General features: G+C 42.0%; 1 protein-coding gene across 2 annotated transcripts in view; it reads right to left on the reverse strand.

Moving 5' to 3' along the window:
• ARFGEF3 (ARFGEF family member 3) overlaps nucleotides 1–23,013 on the reverse strand; it is a 97,178-nt gene that overhangs the window by 69,327 nt on the left and 4,838 nt on the right. For both annotated transcript variants that reach the window (XM_020778763.3, XM_020778636.3), the window contains exon 2: nucleotides 21,071–21,122. In XM_020778763.3, the coding sequence (XP_020634422.3) occupies nucleotides 21,071–21,122 (52 nt within the window). The remainder of the gene's footprint in view (nucleotides 1–21,070; nucleotides 21,123–23,013) is intronic.

Consider the following 23,013-nt stretch of genomic DNA (forward strand, 5'->3'; position numbering starts at 1 on the left):
AAGGTAGTTTTGGCCTTAGCCATGACTAGTAAATATGAGCTGTGCATCTTAGTAAACATTCTGGAAAAGAAATCAGCTATCCAAAGTCATTAAAGTCCTGTACCAAATCAGGTGAAAAGTAACAGCAGCCATTTCATCGAACACAACACAATTCCCACAACAAAACTAAACTTTTAGCTGAAATTGTTGCCAAACTGAAGTAAAATAGGAGTAAGTAGACACCCATTGTAGAGGCCTGTATATGGGAAAGTAAAGCACTGTTGGCAACTTTCTTATGTCCTCCAGGCTGGTGGGACATCTCCTACCCCCTCCAACCAGCCTGGAAAAAATGGGCATAACCAAACGTATACAGAGGGACCTCATGGGGATGACTGAGTCTAGTCCCATCATGGCCAGAATGTTTTTGCCTATTTATGATTGCATAAGGGAAATTGTGTACATCTTGATGGCAAATTATTACTCATTAATGAGGTGCTGGTTGGCCCATAAAACAACCAGTACCTCATTAATGATTAGCCATTTGATGTCAAGACTTACATTACTTCCCTTATCCTAGCATCAATCCATAATAGGATTCTGTCCATTTTCGGCTGGCTTACTTAAAAGCAAGTCTCATCAGACTAAAGAACATACTTCTGAGCAAACATAAACAGCATTGCACTGCAAATTAAATTCAATGTCAAGTAAGGGCAGTTTCGCCATTTGAAACGGCAAACATTTGCAATACGTTTTCCACGGGAAGCATGTAAGCTGTTGGCAATATGGAAGAGTACAACCATGTCCTTGAAGACCCATATGTGCACACTTTTGTATTTCATCTGCATTTCCAGGTGTGTTGTAGAGAACATATTGGCAGCATATGTAGCTGTCTGTGATGATCGCCCACGTCACTCATGCTATTCATATTCATGAGCTGATTTGCATGAACCTATGAGAGGTGGAGTCAGCAGTTACACGAGGCTTGGTGGGAGAAGGAGGAGTCAGATAGGACTGGTTAGTCAGAAAGAGAGGGAACAGATACTGAGAGAGATAAAGCTGGTTAGGAAAACAGGTAGAGAAGGTGGCAATGATATAGCAAGAGAAAAGAAGTATGTACTGACAGAACTGTTGATGAATTGCTTATGTATAATGTGTATCTGAAGAACTTCGCTTACTATTCAATCTGCTTCACTCCAATAAATAAGTTCTGTTTCTGTTCACAAGTGTTCTGACAAACATCATTTATATTGTGGTTTGAGGTAATCCACTGGTGGGAGCAAAAAGAAAACATGTGAGCCTTTGTGAGGAAAAGACAAGCAAGGGACCACAAGGGCAAACACCACACTGTCCTAATTCTTTGGAAGATATAATGGCTAAGAAATGACAGCACTCTACAATGGCAGCAAAAGCTCTCCCTAGGAATTTCTGCACCCTGTACTGTGCTGCCTTATTAGTCAAGCTTGGGCCTTGTGCAATTGACACATACAGGAAGAGGATAAAGGCACGTAGAGGAAGACACTCTGAGAGTGTGGCACCATATTGGTTTGACACTGAGTCCCCCTGTTTTTTGCTTCCTTTTACCTAGAAAGAAGCAGCTGGAAGTGGTGTAAGACAGATGGCTTCACAGCCTTCTAGTAGCAAAAGGAGGGTTTCATGTTCCTCCAACAGCACATTTTGGGGGTCCCTAAATTCCAGGGCCCTAGGTCAAACCCCTAGTTACTCTTCCCTAGTTACACCTTTGACAGCCATGCAATTCTGTGAATTCTTATTCAAATTACAGCAAGAAAATATCATGTGGAAGCCAATCTTCAAATCAAAACTACGAGAAGAACAGAGAAGATCCATTTGCTGGCTCTTGGGAAGGATGATGACCGTCCTTCCCTCCTGAAATGTCTTCCACAAATAGTCTTTGCACAGACAACATGATCTGAAGAGCCATAAATATGAGGGAGGGGGGGAAACAGACACAACTGCTGAAATAGTTATGTACAAAAATGCAAATATCAGTACGTACTGGCATTTCCCACCTTTTGTTTTTGGAACTGGCAAAACTGCCAACGTCTTGTTTACAAGACAGAGAGGCCATTCTTACAAAGGAGGCTTCATGACAGGCCAACTAGAATCACAACATTGGCAAGGTCACAAAAAAGACAACAGCTGACTATGCAAACTGGTTCATAAAATGAAAGTTCAACTACCCCATTTTAGCTCTATAGCACATTAAATGTGAAATGACTAGCAATGGCTCATTAATGCACTCGCAGAATGGAAATTAATATGGAAATGAGAATTATCACAGTTTGAAAACTCCTGCCCCATGACATAAAGAATATTAACAACCCTGGTAGCAAGTAAAGGCTGATAACAGCACATGGGGAAGGTGTATGGAACACACAATTTTTATTTTCTTTATTTTCTGGAGGTAGCCACATCAGTGTGTTGCAGCTAAATCAACAAAGACTCTTGTGGCACCTTGAAAGTTAACACATTTATCTGACACTAAGCTTTCATAGACTTTAGCTCATATATACAGATGCATCTTTATTTGTTTATTTTATTTATTTCATTATATCTCATCTTTCTTCCAACATAGGGCCCCTGAGTAGGGGCCTATTGTTACTCCATTTAACATCCAAGAGCTTTGCTACCTGATTGGTTAAAGTGTCCACCCAATACCATTTTAGCTTTTGAGCAATACTTCTATTAAGAGTCTCCAACAGAAAAATCTCTAAGGAAATGGAGAAAGGGCAACTGGTAGCTGCTATTTACACTTTTTTTTTGGTTTGTGCATGACTAAATGGACACATTATAGGGATGTGGTGGCATTGCGGGTTATACCACAGAAGCCTCTGTGCTGCAAGGTCAGAAGACCAGCAGTTGTATGATTGAATCCATGAGATGGGATGAGCTCCCATCGCTTGTCCCAGCTCCCACCAACCTAGCAGTTCGAAAGCATGTATAAATGCGAGTAGATAAATAGGCACCACCTCAGTGGGAAGGTAACAGCGTTCTGTGTTCAGTCGTGCTAGCCACATGACCACAGAAACTGTCGACGGACAAACGCTGGCTCCCTGGCTTGGAGACGGGGATGAGCACCGTCCCCTAGAGTTGGACACGACTGGACTAAATGTCAAGGGGAACCTTTAGCTTTACAAATGGACACATTAGCACATATGTAAGCAGGAGTGTGCTGTTTCTACATAGTTAAATTTATACACTTGATATAAATTATGTTTCACAAAAATGGCACAGTGTGCATGTAGGGGGAAGCTCTGGCTAAGCCTTGCATATATTCACAGTTTCCTTTAAATATACCTCTTCTGTGATGCTAAATCATTAAGAAAGGATGTTGGTGTCCCTTCCTTCTTTCTCTCATTTGTCTTCCTTGTCCTCTCTCTGAGAGAACAGAGAAGACATCTTGCCTTTATACTTGTGCCATGATGAGCTGCTGCTTGGGTAACAGCCTATCCTCCATATTACCTTACCCGGGCTTCATGCTCTGGAGAGGACACTCCTCGATTCAGAGCATGTTACCATAGTCTCTCGAGACTGAAGGATGCCTATGCTATGCTATGCTATGATGAGCCTCAAGGCATAGTGGTTAAACTCCAGTACCACAGCTAAGACTCTGCTCATGACCTGAGTTTGATCCCAATGGGTTCCAGCAGTCAGCTGAAAGTTGACTCAACCTTCCTTCCTTCTGAGGTCAGCAAATTGACTACTCAGCTTGCTGGGAGGGGGCGCAATGTGTAGCCTGCATAATTGAAAGGTAAACACTGGAGAGTGCTTAACACTATATGGAATGGGATATTAGTAGCACACTTTGCCTTAGCTAATAGTTTGCTGCATTTCTCCCTTAGTATGCAATTACAGTGGAAAATACTTTATAGTTTACTCCAGATTTGGCACGGGTGAATTTGAAGTATTTTTCAATGATCCGACAACATAAAGGTCAATGCAAATCTGCCTTTCTTTCTTTCCAACCGAGACTTTCCCCCCAGCTGCTATGGGCTTCTGCTTTTTTCTAACTGCAACAAGTTGAATTGTATTCTCGAAGGCTTTCATGGCTGGGATCCGATGGTTGTTGTAGGTTTTCCAGGATGTTTGGCCATGTTCTGGAGGTTTTTCTTCCTAACATTTCGCCAGTCTCTGTGGCCTAACTCTGTCCTAACTCCTGTCCTCTGAAAATGTCAGCCACAGAGACTGTTGAAACGTTAGGAAGAAAAGCCTCCAGAACACGGCCAAACAGCCCAGAAAACCTACAACCAATTTGAATTACAATACAATACAAATTTATTCTACAGCCAAAGGCCTGATAAAATACAATATAGGTACAGTATAAATTCACAAAGTACATTTAAAAAGTTTAAAATTAGTTGCACATCAAGATTCTTTTTTGAGTTTTCTGGGCAGAGAGAAGGAATTTAACCACAAGTTCTGTAATGGACTTATTTGTATCTTCTAAAAGGTATTTTGTATACCAGTTCAATGATCTTTCTGGAAAGCTTCTCATTAAGGGGTGTAGGATCCTGGCACAATCAACCCTGTAATGTACAGAGAACATGTTGCAATGTTTCAATTTGAATTGTATTTTACCTGTGTGATTGTAGGTTTTGTTCTACAAAAGGATGGGGGGCATAACTGGGTAGCTTTCTGGTGACATAGTAAGTTGGGGAATGTTTTGGGATAGTGAGAACACTCACCACCATAATCCTTCTCCATAGTTGTCCCAAAGTTGTTTTTTTGCTAATTTTTTAAGACAAACTATTGAGCCCAGTGCTAGATCACTTTATCACTGCATTGTTACATTTGTTTAGCACTAGATCACGTTTAGCACTAGATGAACGTTGGGAAGCTGGAGGTGGTCAAACAGGAGATGGCAAGAATAAACATCGACATCCTGGGCATCAGTGAACTAAAATGGACAGGAATGGGCGAATTCAGCTCAGATGATTATCATATCTACTATTGTGGGCAAGAATCCCGTAGAAGGAATGGAGTAGCCTTCATAGTCAACAAAAGAGTGGGAAAAGCTGTAATGGGATACAATCTAAAAAATGATAGAATGATGTCAATACGAATCCAAGGCAGACCTTTCAACATCACAATAATCCAAGTTTATGCACCAACCACCACTGCTGAGGAGACTGAAATTGAACAGTTTTATGACGATTTACAACACCTTCTAGAACTGACACCAAAGAAAGATGTTCTTCTCATTCTAGGGAACTGGAATGCTAAAGTAGGGAGCCAAGAGGTAAAGGGTATAACAGGGAAGTTTGGCCTTGGAGTTCAGAACGAAGCAGGACAAAGGCTAATAGAGTTTTGTCAAGAGAATAAGCTGGTCATCACAAACACTCTTTTCCAACAACACAAGAGGCGACTCTATACATGGAAATCACCAGATGGGCAATATCGAAATCAGATTGATTATATTCTCTGCAGCCAAAGATGGAGAAGCTCTATACAGTCAGCAAAAACAAGACCTGGAGCTGACTGCGGCTCTGATCATCAGCTTCTCATAGCAAAATTCAAGCTTAGACCGAAGAGAGTAGGAAAAACCACTGGGCCACTCAGGTATAATCTAAACCAAATCCCCTATCAGTACACAGTGGAAGTAAAGAACAGATTTAAGGAACTAGATTTGGTGGACAGAGTGCCTGAAGAACTTTGGATAGAGGCTCGTAACATTGTCCAGGAGGCAGCAACAAAAACCATCCCAAAGAAAAGGAAATGCAAGAAAGCAAAATGGCTGTCCAACGAGGCCTTAGAAATAGCAGAGAGGAGAAGGGAAGCAAAATGCAAGGGAGATAGGGAAAGTTACAGAAAATTGAATGCAGACTTCCAAAGAATAGCAAGGAGAGACAAGAGGGCCTTCTTAAATGAACAATGCAAAGAAATAGAGGAAAATAACAGAAAAGGAAAAACCAGAGATCTGTTCAGGAAAATTGGAGATATTAGAGGAATATTTCGCGCAAAGATGGACATGATAAAGGACAAAAATGGGAAGGACCTAACAGAAGCAGAAGACATCAAGAAGAGGTGGCAAGAATACACAGAGGAATTATATCAGAAAGATGTGGATATCCCGGACAACCCAGACAATGCAGTTGCTGACCCTGAGCCAGACATCCTGGAGAGTGAAGTCAAGTGGGCCTTAGAAAGCCTGGCTAACAACAAGGCCAGTGGAGGTGATGGCATTCCAGCTGAACTATTTAAAATCTTGAAAGATGATGCTGTTAAGGTGCTACATTCAATATGCCAGCAAGTTTGGAAAACCCAACAGTGGCCAGAGGATTGGAAAAGATCAGTCTACATCCCAATCCCAAAGAAAGGCAGTGCCAAAGAATGCTCCAACTACCGCACAATTGCACTCATTTCACACGCTAGCAAGGTTATGCTCAAAATCCTACAAGGTAGGCTTCAGCAGTATGTGGACCGAGAACTCCCAGAAGTACAAGCTGGATTCCGAAGAGGCAGAGGCACCCGAGACCAAATTGCTAACTTGCGCTGGATTATGGAGAAAGTCAGAGAGTTCCAGAAAAAACATCTACTTCTGCTTCATTGACTATGCAAAAGTCTTTCACTGTGTGGACCACAACAAACTATGGCAAGTTCTTAAAGAAATGGGAGTGCCTGACCACCTTATCTATCTACTGAGAAACCTATATGTGGGACAGGAAGCAACAGTTAGAACTGGATATGGAACAACTGATTGGTTCAAAATTGGGAAAGGAGTATGACAAGGCTGTATATTGTCTCCCAACTTATATGCAGAATACATCATGCGGAAGGCTGGACTGGAGGAATCCCAAGCCGGAATTAAGATTGCCGGAAGAAATATCAACAACCTCCGATATGCAGATGACACCACTCTGATGGCAGAAAGTGAGGAGGAATTAAAGAACCTTGTAATGAGGGTGAAAGAAGAGAGTGCAAAAAATGGTCTGAAACTCAACATCAAAAAAACTAAGATCATGGCCACTGGTCCCATCACCTCCTGGGAAATAGAAGGGGAAGATATGGAGGCAGTGACAGATTTTATTTTCCTGGGCTCCATGATCACTGCAGATGGAGACAGCAGCCCCTAAATTAAAAGATGCCTGCTTCTTGGGAGGAAAGCGATGACAAATCTTGACAGCATGTTAAAAAGCAGAGACATCACCTTACCAACCAAAGTCCGAATAGTCAAAGCTATGCTTTTTCCTGTCGTGATGTATGGAAGTGAGAGCTGGACCATAAAGAAAGCAGACCGCCGACGAATTGATGCCTTTGAATTGTGATGCTGGAGGAGACTCTTGAGAATCCCCTGGAATGCAAGGAGAACAATCCTATCAATTCTAAAGGAAATCAACCCTGAGTGCTCACTGGAAGGACAGATCCTGAAGCTGAGGCTCCAGTACTTTGGCCATCTAATGAGAAGAAAAGACTCCCTGGAAAAGACCCTGACATTGGGAAAGTGTGATGGCAAGAGGAGAAGGGGACGACCAAGGATGAGATGGCTGGACAGTGTCTGCGAAGCAACCAACATGAATTTGACACAACTCCGGGAGGCAGTAGAAGATAGGAGGGCCTGGCGTGCTCTGGTCCATGGGGTCACGAAGAGTCGGACACGACTAAACGACTAAACGACGAGATCACCTCCACAGAGACTAAAAATTAAAAAGGATATAATATTGAAATATTTCCAACAAATTCCAGGAGACTACAATGTTTCCATGCATATTTTTGTATGTATTCAGAAAACTGTCCCTTTGTCAACACACAACCCTTTAAACCATTCTCAATTTTTGGCCACAACCCTTTCAGGATCTCTTCTCAGATTCCAGGGTCCCTTGTGAAACAAAGATACAACACAAACAGATATCGTTCAGAAATTTCTCACACTTTCAAGTCTGTAACCACCTTCATATATGCCAGGGCCTCCCAGAGGGGGCATATGGCCCCTTTGAGAATGGCTGCTTTAAACAGTTCCAGCAGCTTGACAGCAGATTATAAAAGGAGAGCTGGGGATCAGAAGGAAGGGGGTATCATAGGAAGGGGTATTGTGGAGGTGGATCAAAGCACATTGGATTCAAGGGCCAGTGTGGATAATGGCACCACAACAAAGTATCCCCAAGTAAATGCAGTTACAAAAGTGACTACAAATCAAGCTGATGCAAAAGCCTAATCACTCCAATTCAACTTGCCACTGTAGTTGCACTCTTAGTTAGCTTGAGCTAAAACCTCTATTATCTTTCTTATCTCATTACATTCCCCTACAGCAGTGGTTCTTAAACTTGGGTCCACAGATGTTCTTGGACTTCATCTGTCAGAAATCCTGGCTATCACAGCAAGTGGTGAAGGCTTCTGTGAATTGCAGTCCAAGAACATCTGGGGATCCCAGTTTGAGAACCACTGCTCTACTGTATTAAAGATTAGCTTTCTTATATAATAAGATGGGTGTGATTTCTTTCTAAAGGGTAAGTATGCTCTGCTAACCACTCTGCTATTCAAGGGTTGAATCTGCATATTAACTGCTGCTTGCTCTGATAACAGGTAGTAGATCCCAGGGTTGCTCAATGAAGCTTAATGACAGACAATTCAAAACAGATGAAAGAAAGCACTTCTTTAAACTACCAGTCTTTGCAGAGTTAAACTACAGTTAATTCCAGAGTTTATAATTTATTCCAGAGTTTCCAGAGCATGGACCATGCTGATTGGCAGATTCTTGGACTTGTAGCCCAAAAAGACAACTTTTCCTAGCTCTAGTTAGTTCAGGTGGTCCCCTACTCAGAGATCATCTGTACTGTTTGTTGAATTTTCCTTACACTCATGATACAGGTATGAGATCACAGTGTCCGCACATTGCAGAGCCGCAATTGGCGTAAATGGTTAAATTTTCACAAATTTGACAGGATTGTAGTTGATGGCCTTCTCTAAACACTGGAAGTGTCTGTTGGCTGGAAAATGTTATCTGAACATGACACACACTTCCTGAATGGGCACAAGGTAAAGGTAAAGGTTCCTCCTGACAATTTTTGTCCAGTCATGTCCGACTCCAGGTGGCGGTGCTCATCCCCGTTTCCAAGCCGTAGAGCCAGCGTTTTGTCCGAAGACAGTTTCTGTTGTCACATGGCCAGTGCGACTTAGAACCGGAACGCTGTTTACCTTCCCACCGAGATGGTACCTATTTATCTATTCGCATTTACATGCTTTCGAACTGTTAGGTTGGCGAGGAGCTGGGACAAAGCGACGGGAGCTCACTCCGTCACGTGGATTCGATCTTACGACTGCTGGTCTTCTGACCTTGCAGCACACAAAGGCTTCTGCGGTTTAGCCTGCAGCGCCAGCATGGGCACAAAGGAGTCAATAAAAATGTTGGTGAAATGAAGCAAATGGACAGACAAAATACATTATAATTTTTTAAAAAAATTAGGCTGAGATGCAGACTAAGCCAAGAAGAAGAAAATGGAACTGTTTTCAAAAAGATTGCTGCTGGAAATATGATAAACAGAAGAAAAACGCCCCAGAAGCTCCCTTGAAGTGTTACCTCACCACCAGCAAAGAGGGAACCAAGGGATAGTTGTGAGGAGAGGGACAAACAAAGTGAAGGAAATTGATAGAGACTTTTTGTGTCACTAGGTTCTAAAAGTTTCTGAAGACTTTGCACAGGTGCAAACTGTACCCAGTGTGTGATTCAGAGACCACAATGAAGAACTTTGCTTTCTAGAGGCTCTTTTACCCCTCCCACCAGATGATGATGTATTTTTCCATTCATGTAGAACAGCACACAGTCTTCTTCTGAGTAACACTGAGCCTCATTGAGGAACAGCAGGTGATCAAAGTGCATTCTCAGAAGAGAAAGGCTAGGCTCGCTAACTAAGTACCTTAATCCTTTTTATACAATAAACAAACTATTACACATCTGTCACAATCAACATCTTAATCCCCTTTCATGTTCCCTCCCAAAACAAAAGCATCTCTGCTTTGCAGCTTCCCAGGCAGTCGCAAACTTCCAGTAAATGAACTCTAAGTTCCATGATCCCCACTTCCAGTTTTTTTCACAAGATATACAGTATTGAGACAGAATTGCCTGAAAAACCCACAACAACCATATGTGCTCTCATAACTGGAATTTGTATAACTTCTGGGGAAGGAAGCAGACTGGTATTTTAAGTCAAGAATTAAAGTTGAAGCATCAGATTTCTTTCGGGGCTGCTTTGATATACGCTCAGATAAAAGGTAAGAATGGAAGCTTAGCTTCTTCAATCTTTCTTTGAAGTGTTTATTAACAAGAGATTAACTGAAGGTGTGAATTGTCCTTTTGTTCTGGGCACATACTGAGGACTGTCTTCCAGGTCAGCTTCCCAGGCACTCACAAACTTCCAGTAAATGAACTCTAAGTTCCATGATCCCCACTTCCAGTTTTTTTCACAAGATATACAGTATTGAGACAGAATTGCCTGAAAAACCCACAACAACCATATGTGCTCTCATAACTGGAATTTGCATAACTTCTGGGGAAGGAAGCAGACTGGCATTTTAAGTCAAGAGTTAAAGTTGAAGCATCAGATTTCTTTCGGGGCTGCTTTGATATACGCTCAGATAAAAGGTAAGAATGGAAGCTTAGCTTCTTCAATCTTTCTTTGAAGTGTTTATTAACAAGAGATTAACTGAAGGTGTGAATTGTCCTTTTGTTCTGGGCACATACTGAGGACTGTCTTCCAGGTCAGCTTCCCAGGCACTCACAAACTTCCAGTAAATGAACTCTAAGTTCCATGATCCCCACTTCCAGTTTTTTTCACAATATATATTGAGACAGAATTGCAAATTTTGCTCAGGTGTTGCTAACAGCAACCTAAATGGAACAGAAATTCAAGACTATCTATAGAGAAAATGAGGTCTTTTTTAATCTGGACTGCTTACATCAGAGTTGCCATGACAAACTTTACTGCTTATGTACTGAAAGCTATAAGCAGCATAGCCCAAAGCAAACACAGGCAGTCTTATTGACTTAGCACCAGCATACCAAATACTACTACCCACCTAAAAGTAACACAAGAATAGATCTGTCTGCTTTTTCCCTTTCAATAACAGAGTCACTGCAACAGACACAAAGTTCACTACCATCAGCATTATAGTCTTATCAGCAAGAACTTTAAAAACATGACATTCTTGCAGAGGAACAGATGAGTATGGGAAGAAAACATAAAAAATACCAAATGAAAGGCATCAAGCATAAAATATGAGAAAAGGATGGCCCTGGAACACAATTTACAGCAGGAATCTAAACACAGAAGACTCAAACACACACACTATCAGAGCTGGAAAAGTTACTTTTTTGTGGATCGGAAGTCCCAATTCTTGCACCAATATGGCCAGTGGGAGGGTTCTGTTAGTCATAGTGGGGAAAAAAGGTAACTTATCCAAAGTGTGCAAGAATTTTCAATTAACTCACTGAAAGAGTTTATTTTATACTTTTAAATGTCACATACATTGCAGCTCGCCTTAGATCCTTCAGGAGAAAGGTATCATATAAATATTTTAAATAATTATCCAATTCAAATATATTCTGGTTTTTTTTAAAAAAAAGTTTTACTTTTTGCTTATTATTATCTGTTCCTGGGCTTTATTTCAATATAAGTGACACTCAACCTTTCTGGTTTTCTCGCAAGTGTGTTTTATGCAGAGTTTGTTGGCTGGGGATATTCTGGGAGCTGCAATCCAAAACTGGAGGAATTTTGAGAGTAACATTTCTAACCTCCAGTCTAAGGAGGAATTTTCATGTGTAGCAGCTTGCTCTCATAGTATTTCTTCTGCACATATATCCACTTGGGACAATCTTAAGAAAACAACCCCCTCAGAATGGACCCAGCATGCAAACGGGGGCTGGATACAGTTGCTCTGTGCAATTGTCTCAATCATCACCTTTACATGCCTCTCTGGTGTTTCTGCTTCACATAATCAATCACACACGTTAAAACTAGTCAGTGTATTCGTTTAGCAACATACAGCATCTTCCAGGATGGTGCTGCTGCGTTATCTCAGGTAGAGATATAAAACATACCGTTGTTGCCTGGTAATGCTGTTGGACCATGTGCAGTTTTCCCCCCATTCCAAGGCTATATAAAGCATGTTTGGATTCACACAATCAATTTGGTTGTGGTTGTAATCTTATGAAAAAAATAATTAGCCCAGAACAAAAGTAATATAAATTTTGGTGTATGGCTAAAGGTAAAAACGTGTAAAACAGAGTAATGATCAAACATGCTGGCATTTGTTTTGACAATCTAGCTAATTTACTTGGAAGAAGAGGAGCTAAATCTAATTTCTCTTTCTACTTGAAACTCCCAGTGAAAAATGATGGGGAAGAAATCAGATGGGAAAAGTAAATAAATTATAAAATCAACACTGCTTGGGTTCAGGATCATGAATCTACATTCCAGGGTGCAAAGCTTCTTAAACAGAAATCTCAGGTGACTGAGTTAGAGGGTTCGATACAACTCCTTACTAGTGCTGAGGAGCAGTTCCTGCTCTTGAGGGCAAGTGAGATGAGAGCAACTCATAAATATGATGCCAAGTTTTAGTATCGTTTGGCTAGGATGAATTATGCCAAACTATTAAAATAAGAGAAGGCACAAGAGCCTATGAATGACACATTTTGCATAGTGTTAGAATGACACATTTTGTATATTGTGTTTGAATTAGGTTGACCTGGAGGATATGACTAAGTATTGGTCACAATTAGTGAGAATATTAAATATCATATAATTTCAAACATCACAGCAAATGCCCTGATCCTCCTCTCTATAATCAAAGAATAATTTGTTGAGTCACACCCAGTAAAATGTAGATGCCAGTAAGATTATCATTGCCCTGGCAATAGAATTTGCATAAGGTTATTTAATGATTGAGAGTCAGATAGTTTGGCTTCAGGTGGATATCTTTTGGCTGCTTATCTTTGCACTCCAATTGCCTTTGACAGCATGCTGTGGAGGAACAAATAGCCTTATGTCAGATTTTTCATGGTTATGTCTTAGATCAGCCTGTTCCTAACCTGCCATGCACAACAACAAGGGAACAATTGTGTGCTATGTATAAAAACATGTTCCACATAAAATGATATCTTTAACTGTGGCATATACACCTTAAACTTTCTCCTTAGATTATAGGAATTTAACTTCCTTCCAGCCATGAAGAAATTCTTCCCAATGAATTATGTTTTACTAAGCATTCTAATGGTTATGGAACTTCTAATGCCCAGCAGATCTGTCATTCTTTATGCTAGTAGGATTCTAATCCATGCCAGAGCCTGAGTACACACTTTTATATTTTGCACCAAGCTTTGCCATGATTAGTAAAATTGTGCTTCCAAGCTCATTATCCAATTATCTGACAATAGCCATGACACAGTTATCTGAGAGTTGTTAAATTGAAATTCATGGAGAAAATTAAAAAATATATCATTATGTAGGGCAGGGAGAGTTATCTCCAGGGGCCACATAGGCTCTCATGACTTCTATCCCATTTTTTTCTTACATTCATTTCTTATTCATTTATTTAAAATATTTATACCCCACCTTTCTCCAAAAAAAAGAACCCCCCAAAACCCCTTGCACTCTCTAGTGGCCAAAATGTAAAAAAAAATCTATATAGGTGTGTGCCATCCCCAAAGGCATTATAGGTCCTTTTTTAAAAAAATGTATTTTTCTAAAGTTGTTTAGCAGTAATTCCTTTCAGCAATGACATTTAAACCCCATTTTTAATGAAAAAACTGTTCGGAGACAATAGGTGCTTGCCGCACAAGAGCCTCTTTGTACAGCATCAGGCAAGCACACAGAAAGAAAGCAGAGAAAAGCTGTACCAACACAGAACAACATTTAAACTGCATTTCTATGAAGAAGAAAGAAGAAGAAGGGAACAGAAAGAATACAAAGGGAAGTGGAGTCACAATATATATAAAAAAATACATATTCCTGCAAAGGCAAAAAGGAAGATGACCTTGGTTGCCCCATCAAGAGCTTCTTGATTAATATAATTGGGGCAAAAAACATAAGAAGTGTGGTAGTTAGTCTACTATCAATCACCCAAGAAAGGAGAAGCTGTGGATGGAACCTTTGAAAAACAAATTGCAAGAATTTCAAAGAAACACGATGTAGTCGTAATAGGTGATTTTATTTATCTGGATTCCTTTGGGAAGCAAATTCTGCCAAGTATGACCCTTCTACGAAATCTCTTGTTACAATTGCTCATAATTTTCACCTATAAAAAGTGGCAGAAGAAACTAGAAGATTAGCTATCCTAGACTTGATTCTAACCAATAGAAGTAACTTCTTGGAAGAGATGGCAGCAAGAACCCTGGCGAAAATGACCAGAAATCTCAGATAGGACCTGAAAAGAAAAACACATATGGAGAGTGAAAGGAAGGGCAGGCTATAAAGGAAGAGTACAGACAAGTAAGAAAGAACTGCAGGCATGGCATTAGGAATACAAAAGCTGAGAATGAACTGAGGTTAGTAAGAGACACTAAAAGCAATAAAAAAAAATTCTTCAGGTACATGCACAGCAAAAGAGAGAAAAGAAATAGTGGCTCACCATCTCAGTGGAATGGAAAATGGTAACAGACAACAAAGAAAAGGCAGAAGTGCTCAATTACTGCTTTAGCTTAATCTTTTCCAAAAGAAAGTCTATGACTTTTCAGGCAAATATGAAGTACAACTAGAAAGGATAGGATTGCAGCTTCAGATTGCTAAACAAATTGTGAAGGAATACCTTATTACTTTGCATGAGTTCAAATTTCCAAGGATGGATGAACTGCACTGAAGAATATTGAAGAAACAGGCTGAAGACCTCTCGGAACCACTGTCTATTATTTTCTTGATATCATGGGAGATGGGTGAAGTGCTGGATGACTGTGGAAGGGCTAACATTATCCATATCTTCAAAAAGGTCAAAAGTTAGGAATCCGGGAACTACAGATAGCCTGATATCAATCCCAGGGAAAATTCTGCAGATTATAAAGCAGCCACTCTGCAAGCACCTTGAAAACAAGGCAATAATAACTAGAAGTCAACACGGATTTGTAAATCTTATCTATTTTTTTTAATCAGTTAACCTCCCTTGTGGACAGTGCGAATGCTGTAGGTGTAATATATTTTGACAAAATGCCCCATGATATTTTGATCTGCAAGGTAACTAGCTGTAGGCTGGACTGAATAACTCTCAGGTGGATGCACATTTGGTTACAGAATTGTACTCAGAGAGTGCTTATCAATGGTTCCTTCTCAAACTGGGAGAAGGCGACAAGACTCTGTTCTGGGACTGGTGCTCTTCAACATTTTTAATTAATGATTTGAATGAGAGTGTGCAGGGAATGCTTATCAGATTTGCAGATGACACAAAATTGGGCGGAACAGCTAATATCCTGGAAGACAGAAACAAAATTCAAAAATAACATTGGGCTGAAAATAACAGGATGAAATTTAACAGAGATAAATACAAAGTTCTATACCTAGGGAGAAAAAACCAAACATACAATAACAAGGCAGAAGATACCCTGTTTCCCCAAAAATAAGACCTAACCTGAAAATAAGCCCTAGTAGGATTTTTCAGGATGCTCATAATATAAGCCCTACCCCAAAAATAAGCCCCAGTTAAGTGAAACTCTACCCTCCACTATTGTGCAGCAACCAGAATAAGATGATATGAATGTATTTGAATAAATGTAGATTGTTGTACATGAAAATAAAATCAAACATCCTCTGAAAATAAGCCCCAATGCATTGAAAATAAGACTTTGTCTTATTTTCAGGGAAACACGTTACTTGTCTCATTAATACTATGAGTGGGAAGAATGCTTCCTCAAGTTGGCCCTCCCCCCTCGCAGGGAGCAGGGATCTATTGTCATGGTCCGCCCTCGAAGGCTACTGGATCCGATTGGATTCCAGGATGCCATGAGAGGGGTTACGGCTGACCTGGCTGGCGCTCCTGTCGAGGCCCTGGTTGACGGCTGGCTCACCGCCGCGACTAGTGCCGTTGACACGATCGCACCTAAACGCCCTCTCCGCCGCAGAGATCGCCCGGCGCCCTGGTTTAACCAGGATCTTCGGGTGTCGAAGCGGGTCAGGAGACGGCTGGAGCGCAAATGGAGAAAGGACCCGACGGTTTTCAATCGTATAGCTGTTAAGGTCGCAACTAACCTTTACCAGTCTAAGGTAAAGGCTGCCAGTAGAACTTACCTCGCTAACCGGATAAGTGAGGCATCCAACCAGCAGGCGGAACTATTCCGTATAGTACGTGACCTATCCGGAGTTGACCCGGGAGATAGGCCTCCCCCTAGTCTTACCCCGGACCAATTTGCAGCATTTTTTAAATCCAAAGTGGAGGGCATCCGCCGGGATCTCGCTCCTTTTTTGAATACAGTGAGTCGAGTTGAGATGTCCAGCGGTCCGTCTTGCCCGGTGTCTTTTGACTCTTTTCAGCCCACATCGCCCGACACTGTGACCAGGACGCTTGATCGCTGTCGTGCCACCACCTCCTCTTTGGACCCCTGCCCGGCCTGGCTAATCAAGGCAGCCAGGCCCTCAACAACGGAATGGGCTACTGTAATAATTAATGGGTCTTTCCTTGAGGGTAGATTTCCCTCTGCCCTCAAGGAAACACTCATTAGGCCCATAAGAAAGAAACCCAGTTTGGCGGCGGACGAAATTGGCAACTATAGGCCCATCGCCAATGTTTCTTTCTTAAGCAAGGTAGTCGAGAGGGTGGTGGCCGATCAGCTCCAGGCGTTCCTGGATGAAACAGATGCCCTGGATCCATTCCAGTCGGGCTTCAGGCCGCGCCATGGGACAGAAACGGCATTGGTCGCCCTGTGTGATGACTTATTGAGGGAGGCCGACAGGGGCAAAGTGTCTCTGTTGGTCCTCCTCGATATCTCAGCGGCCTTTGATACCATTGACCATGGTATCCTCCTGGGGAGGCTCGCCGAGTTGGGGATAGGTGGCCGGGCTTTTGCTTGGCTCTGTTCCTTCTTGGAGGACCGTCCCCAGAGAGTACAGCTTGGGGAGAATGTTTCGGCCCCGTGGTGCCTTAATTGTGGGGTCCCACAGGGGTCGATCATCTCCCCAATGCTGTTTAATATCTACATGAGGCCGCTGGGAGGGGTCATCAGGAGGTGTGGAGCGCAGTGCCATCAATATGCGGATGACACACAGCTCTACATCTCCTTTTTTCCAACTGCAGGAGATGCCGTTCTGTCCCTTCGGCGTTGCCTGGAGGCTGTACAGGAATGGATGCAGGAGAACGGGCTGAGGCTGAACCCGGACAAGACGGAGGTACTGAGGGTGGGCTCCCCCACACCTGGGGACAAGGGAAACTCCCTCATTTTTTGGGGGGTGACCCTGCCCGCCAAGGATGGGGTCCGTAGCTTGGGTGTCCATCTTGACCCGGCGCTCACCATGGAGACCCAGGTGGCGTCCGTGGTCCGTTACGCTTTTTTCCATCTCAGGCGGATAGCCCAGCTGCGGCCCTACCTTGATGTGGGGTCTCTCACCACTCTGGTGCATGCGCTTGTAGTCTCGAGATTAGACCACTGTAATGCGCTCTACGTGGGGCTACCTTTCAGATTGCTGCGGAAACTACAGGTGGTGCAGAATGCGGCGGCCAGACTACTCAGTGGGCTGAGAAGATACCAACATATCTCCCCCACTCTGGCCGCATTGCATTGGCTGCCCATCCGATTCCGCATTGATTTCAAAGTGTTAACGCTTACTTACAAAGCCCTAAACGGTTTAGGACCTCGATACTTGGCGGAACGCCTTCTCCCACCTAGATCTACCCGTGTCACTCGCGCGAGCCAGGAGATAAGGCTGAGGAGCCTAACGCCGAGAGAGGCCCGAAAGGAAAAGACCAAAAACCGGGCCTTCTCGGCGGTGGCTCCTCGCCTTTGGAACAACTTGCCCCCTGAGATTCGCGCGGCTCCCTCGCTGGGCATTTTTAAGAAACAACTAAAAACATTGATGTATAGGCGGGCCTTCCCAACAGAAAACCCTTGACGATCTTTTTTCTTATTCTGTTCTTTATTCTTTTTTATTATTTACGTTTCTGCTGTAAAGTCTTAAAATTACATTGTTGTTTTTACAGAAAGCCGCCTAGAGTGGTCTAATATGATCAGATAGGCGGGATAGAAATAAAATAAATAAATAAAATAAAATAAATTACGGTATTACTGTAGATCAGAAGCTGAATGTGTAAAGTGTGGTGTGGCTGCAAAAAAGGCAAGCGCTATTTTAAGCTGCATTAACAGAAATATAGTTTCCAAATCCCATGAGGTACTAGTCCCCCTCTATTTGACACTAGTTAGGTTTCATAGTGAGCACTGTGTCTAGTTCTGGATACCCACCTTAATATGGATGCCAATAAAACAGAACAAGTTCAGAGGAAGGCAATGAAGATGATCAGGGGACTGGAAACCAAGCCCTAACAGGCTGACAGAAATGGGTATGTTTAGCCTTGAGAAAAGAAGATTGCAAGGAGATATGATAGCACTTTTCAAATACTACTTGAAAGATCATTGTACAGAGGAGGGGCAGGATCTGTTCTCGATCATCCCTGAGCACAGAACATGTAACAATGGTTACATTTGGCCTGATATTCAGCCGAATTTGGTTGAATATCAGGAAAATCTCCCTAACTGCTGGAGCAGTACATCAATGGAACCAATTACCTTGGGAAGTGGTGAGCGCTCAAACGCTGAAGACATTCAAGAGGAAACTGGACAACCATCTGTGAACATTCAACATTGCCCCTGCCTTGGCTTCCCCCTCCAACAAACACATTAGACTCCATCTCTTGTTTTAAACGATCTATATTTACCAACAAACCATCTAACAATGTATTAATATCTTCAGTCAACTCTGGCTTCACTTTCCTCTCCAAGGAGAGGTAGGGGTTTAAAGACTTAGTTTCGGAAACTTTCAACCCCCAGTCCTTCCCAAGCCCTGAGTTCCATACCACTCTGGGCTCAATGCTTCCATGGAGTCACCAGACAGTGCCAGTTGCAACAAAGGCCACACGTTGTGCCCCCACCTTTCTGTCTGGCTTGTTAGTTTAGAGGGTGCCATTTCCCACCTTCTTGTGGAGAAATGATTCAATCCGGTGGGGGTGTTTCCATTCTGTTGTCCCCCTTTGAGTTTCCACCTTTGCCCTCTCTTCTCAAAGCCTCTTATTCCACTCTCTCCTTTCAATCCCCACACCATAGAATGGTTTTCTGTGCAGACAATGTCTTCTTCATTGTTTGACTCTTGTGGCAACCTCAGTCTTTCCCACTCATGAGTCCATGGGTTTTCCATCCATATCCATTCCCAACCCTTAGGCAGGGTGCATTCTTCTCCCCTGCCTATTATTCCAGGCTCCATCTTTCTTGTCTTTTCCCCCTTATCCTCCTCCTTTTCCTTCCCTCTCCCGTTTACATCTGCTCCTTCCTCTATTTCCCCCTCCTTTTCTTGTTCACCTTTTCCCGCCTTTTCCCCTCTTTCTATACTTTCTTCTCCAATAGGGGGCTTCTCTTTTTCTTCTTTTGCTTTTCTTATTGGGCTGGTGGCTTGGGCTCCTTCCACTTTCCGTGGAAGCGTGGACAGCACATGGGCAGAAGATGCTGCCTTTCTACCTACCTTTCCCACACCATCTGTCAGATATACTTTGATCTGGATTTCTGCATTGAGCAGGGGACTAGACTCAATGGCCCCTTTCGACTCCATTATTCATGATTCTGTGGCATCCCTCCAGCTACCCCCCTTTACCAGGCTACTCCAGCCTGGGTAAGGACATTTTGTTTCTCCTCCATCAGCCTTCTGCCTACTCATCAGATGACTCAAGGATATGGATTCCCATGGACTTACTTACTTACATGCAACACCTGATTAGCTAAGGCTACCAAATTAGCACTTAAACCCAAATCTGATTTTTATAGTTCTCCAGATTATAGCATTTAACATCAAGGATCACAGTAATAGCTATAACAATACTGTACTAAAGTAGATCCCTATTACATCACATATGCAGGTAACTACAGAGAGAGCTTGCAAGTGGCACCTACAGCAAGAAATGGGGGTTGGTTGGGGGAGAGGACTGGACATGATTTTTAATATATTTTTTTCACCACCACCATTCTGCATCACCAGCCTAAAACTGCAAAATAAATTGATATAGTAGAAATGTTATGTCACTAATTCATGAAGCTCCTTTAGCCTTAATATTGAGAATAGTCTTGCCTAGCAAGACTTGAATGATCCCCAAAACATGAGACATCCTTTCCTACAAAGGAAGAGGAGACACAACTGTTCCCTGATCCCCTATGGTAGGTTTCTCAACTGCAGAACAAAACAGAATGCAACATGAGCATGGGCAATTTTGATGGTTCCACATTAACACCTCCTTATGTGGAGCTGTGTGTGGAGTTGCAAACACTTCTTCTTTCCACCAACAACTGCAGCTGATAAGACCTTGACTAGGATACTGCCATGATCATTAAGCCCCATGAGGTGCATCTCCAATAGGAAGTAAGAGTTTCTGTTCCCAAGAATTCTGGCATAATTAAGAATGTAGGGAGAAAGAGGAAAACTGGCAACCAACCATTAACCTGCTTGCCTCCATCTTTTCAATGAAGGTATACAACAGAGCATTCCGGGGACCTGACTGCTTTTTTGAAGACTGCGCATCTACACAGCATAGAGAAATTACTTGCTTGGTGAACAACTCCAGGAATTTCTCAGCTACCATAGTCAATGGGAATGCTGGCTAGGACTTCTGGATATTGCAGCCTATGCACAGCAATAAACAGAAAGTGAAACTGTAACCCATAAGATGTGATGTGTAGATTGCTTGTGACACATCTGTATGTTTTCCTTCTATGCCAGAGCTGTTTGAACAATAAACAAACCTTAAATGCAAGAGCTAATTCATCTTCTTGTTGTTTCTTTGCTGAAATCCCTATCTTTGTGTGAGTTGTCAAAGTGTTTCAAGGTGATTTTCTTGATTGTACCCCACTCCTGCTGATACAGGAAAGTTTAGAAATATGGATAAAATTAAGAACGCAATATACATGTCCTACCTCAGCTGATATGGTGGGCTCTTGATAGAAGCTTCCGGGGACTCTAACATTTCTGCATAGAAAAAGGAGAAAAGGAGAGAGTAGTCAAGATGAATATACAGTACTTCTCAGCCACGGTCCTGAATGACTAAAAATGTCCAAACACTGTATCAAGGATAGTAGTATTACTGTACATATCTTGTTTTATTCTTATACTAACCACCTCAAATTTCAGATCACATACTGCTGAAATTCTACAAGTCTGAAAATTAGATGTAGAGCTTCAGGCAATCCTGAAGTAAACCCCACTGGCACTCACATCAAAGCAGAGTCATATAAGGTTGCCCTGTATGTATTTGAGGCACCTGAATCCACCTACTTAGCCAAACAGACTTGATATGTGGTACATTTCTTTGTCAACCTCAGTCTGAGAATGTCAAACCTCAACTTAGAATTTTTCATATTAAGCTACGTTAATACATAGCTGTTTCACTGGAAATTGTCTGATCAATTGCCTTGACTATTTTTGGATATGGACAAGACTTACAGCTCAGGACTACCTAAAATCTGCATGCAGCTTTACTATACTTTTCCAGGGGGCATATACTCAGGCAGGTCTAGCTGCCTCTGAAGAAACTCAGAGGGAGGAGAAGCAGTTAGGTCTGATAAAGACAGAGTAATTGATTGACTGCGAAAAGAACGGGCAATGGAGCTGCCCAGGTCTTTTCTATTGCTTGGCACAACAAGATCCAGGAAAAATGGGGGCAAGATGCTGCTATACTGCCTGAGGAACTCTATCTAGGACAATGGTATGTGTTATAGGCCATCACGTGGATTTTGACTGATGACAACCCTAATAGGGTTTCTGAAGCATGTAAGGTATTTAAGTCCTAGTCCGACACTCAAACCACTATACTCACTGCAGGGTGGATTTGATTTAAATCAAATCAATTTAAATCATGATTTTAATCACTGCATAGTGGATAAAAATCAATGTTTTTTAAAAATAAAAATTTGATTTAAATAAAAAATCTGATTTAAATTGAAAAATCCATTTTTTTATTTTTTTTAATTCTAAAGAAAAAAAACCATTGAATTTTATCCACTCTTCTATACTGGCTGTCCTAGTTTTTCCCACTCAGCACAGAGATGTCAGGGTTGAATCTGGGACATTTCACATATAAGGTACTGTACATGTTCTACTTCTAAGCTATGTCCATTTCACCCTTCAGCAAGCAATCCAATAAATCTGGAAAGCACTATGTTGTGGAAGGCTGACCTAGACCATGACTCTGTACTTTCATGGTGCTTCTCTTAATGACTATCCAGAAGCTTCAGCAAGAGCTTCAGAAGCTACACAAAATGCAGCAGTTCATCCTACGGCATGAGGTATAGGCCACCTCAAGGATGTAACACAGCATTTGCACTACCTCCTGAGAGCTTTGCCTCCACTATTTGCAGAACCGACACAGCCCTGACACTGTCCAAGGCCTAATCTTTGCAGAAATGACCTCCTTGGCTAGGCTGTGGTCTATGTTCTTGCAGACATTATAATGTACCAAGGGGAGGGCTTCTGAGTTGTATCCTGCCAGATACCTTAGAAAAGTGGTTCCCCACAGCTGAAAATGAAGGCTTCTGGAAACTGCAGCCCAAGAGCACCGGAGAGGCCCGAGGTTAGAAACCACTGCCTTAGAAGGTTCATAAAGAAGGATATTTTTGGCACAATTTGATAAGTTAAATCAGACAACACCTACTTCATGAGTATGTTTTATATATTTTTAAATAAAAATCTCAGGTTTGTGGCAAGATTGCAAAGGGTCTGTGTATGTGGCAACAACAACTGCTGTTTACTTAGGGTGGTTCTGTGTTCATCATTAATTAAGTTATTTCTCTTTCATTTATACAATGATTTATATTATCTAGTTTTTTATAAGTTACATCTTGATTTCCCAAAGCTACTGCTT

Source organism: Pogona vitticeps, chromosome 1, assembly GCF_051106095.1.
Source record: "Pogona vitticeps strain Pit_001003342236 chromosome 1, PviZW2.1, whole genome shotgun sequence".
In the NCBI taxonomy this organism is placed as follows: domain Eukaryota; kingdom Metazoa; phylum Chordata; class Lepidosauria; order Squamata; family Agamidae; genus Pogona; species Pogona vitticeps.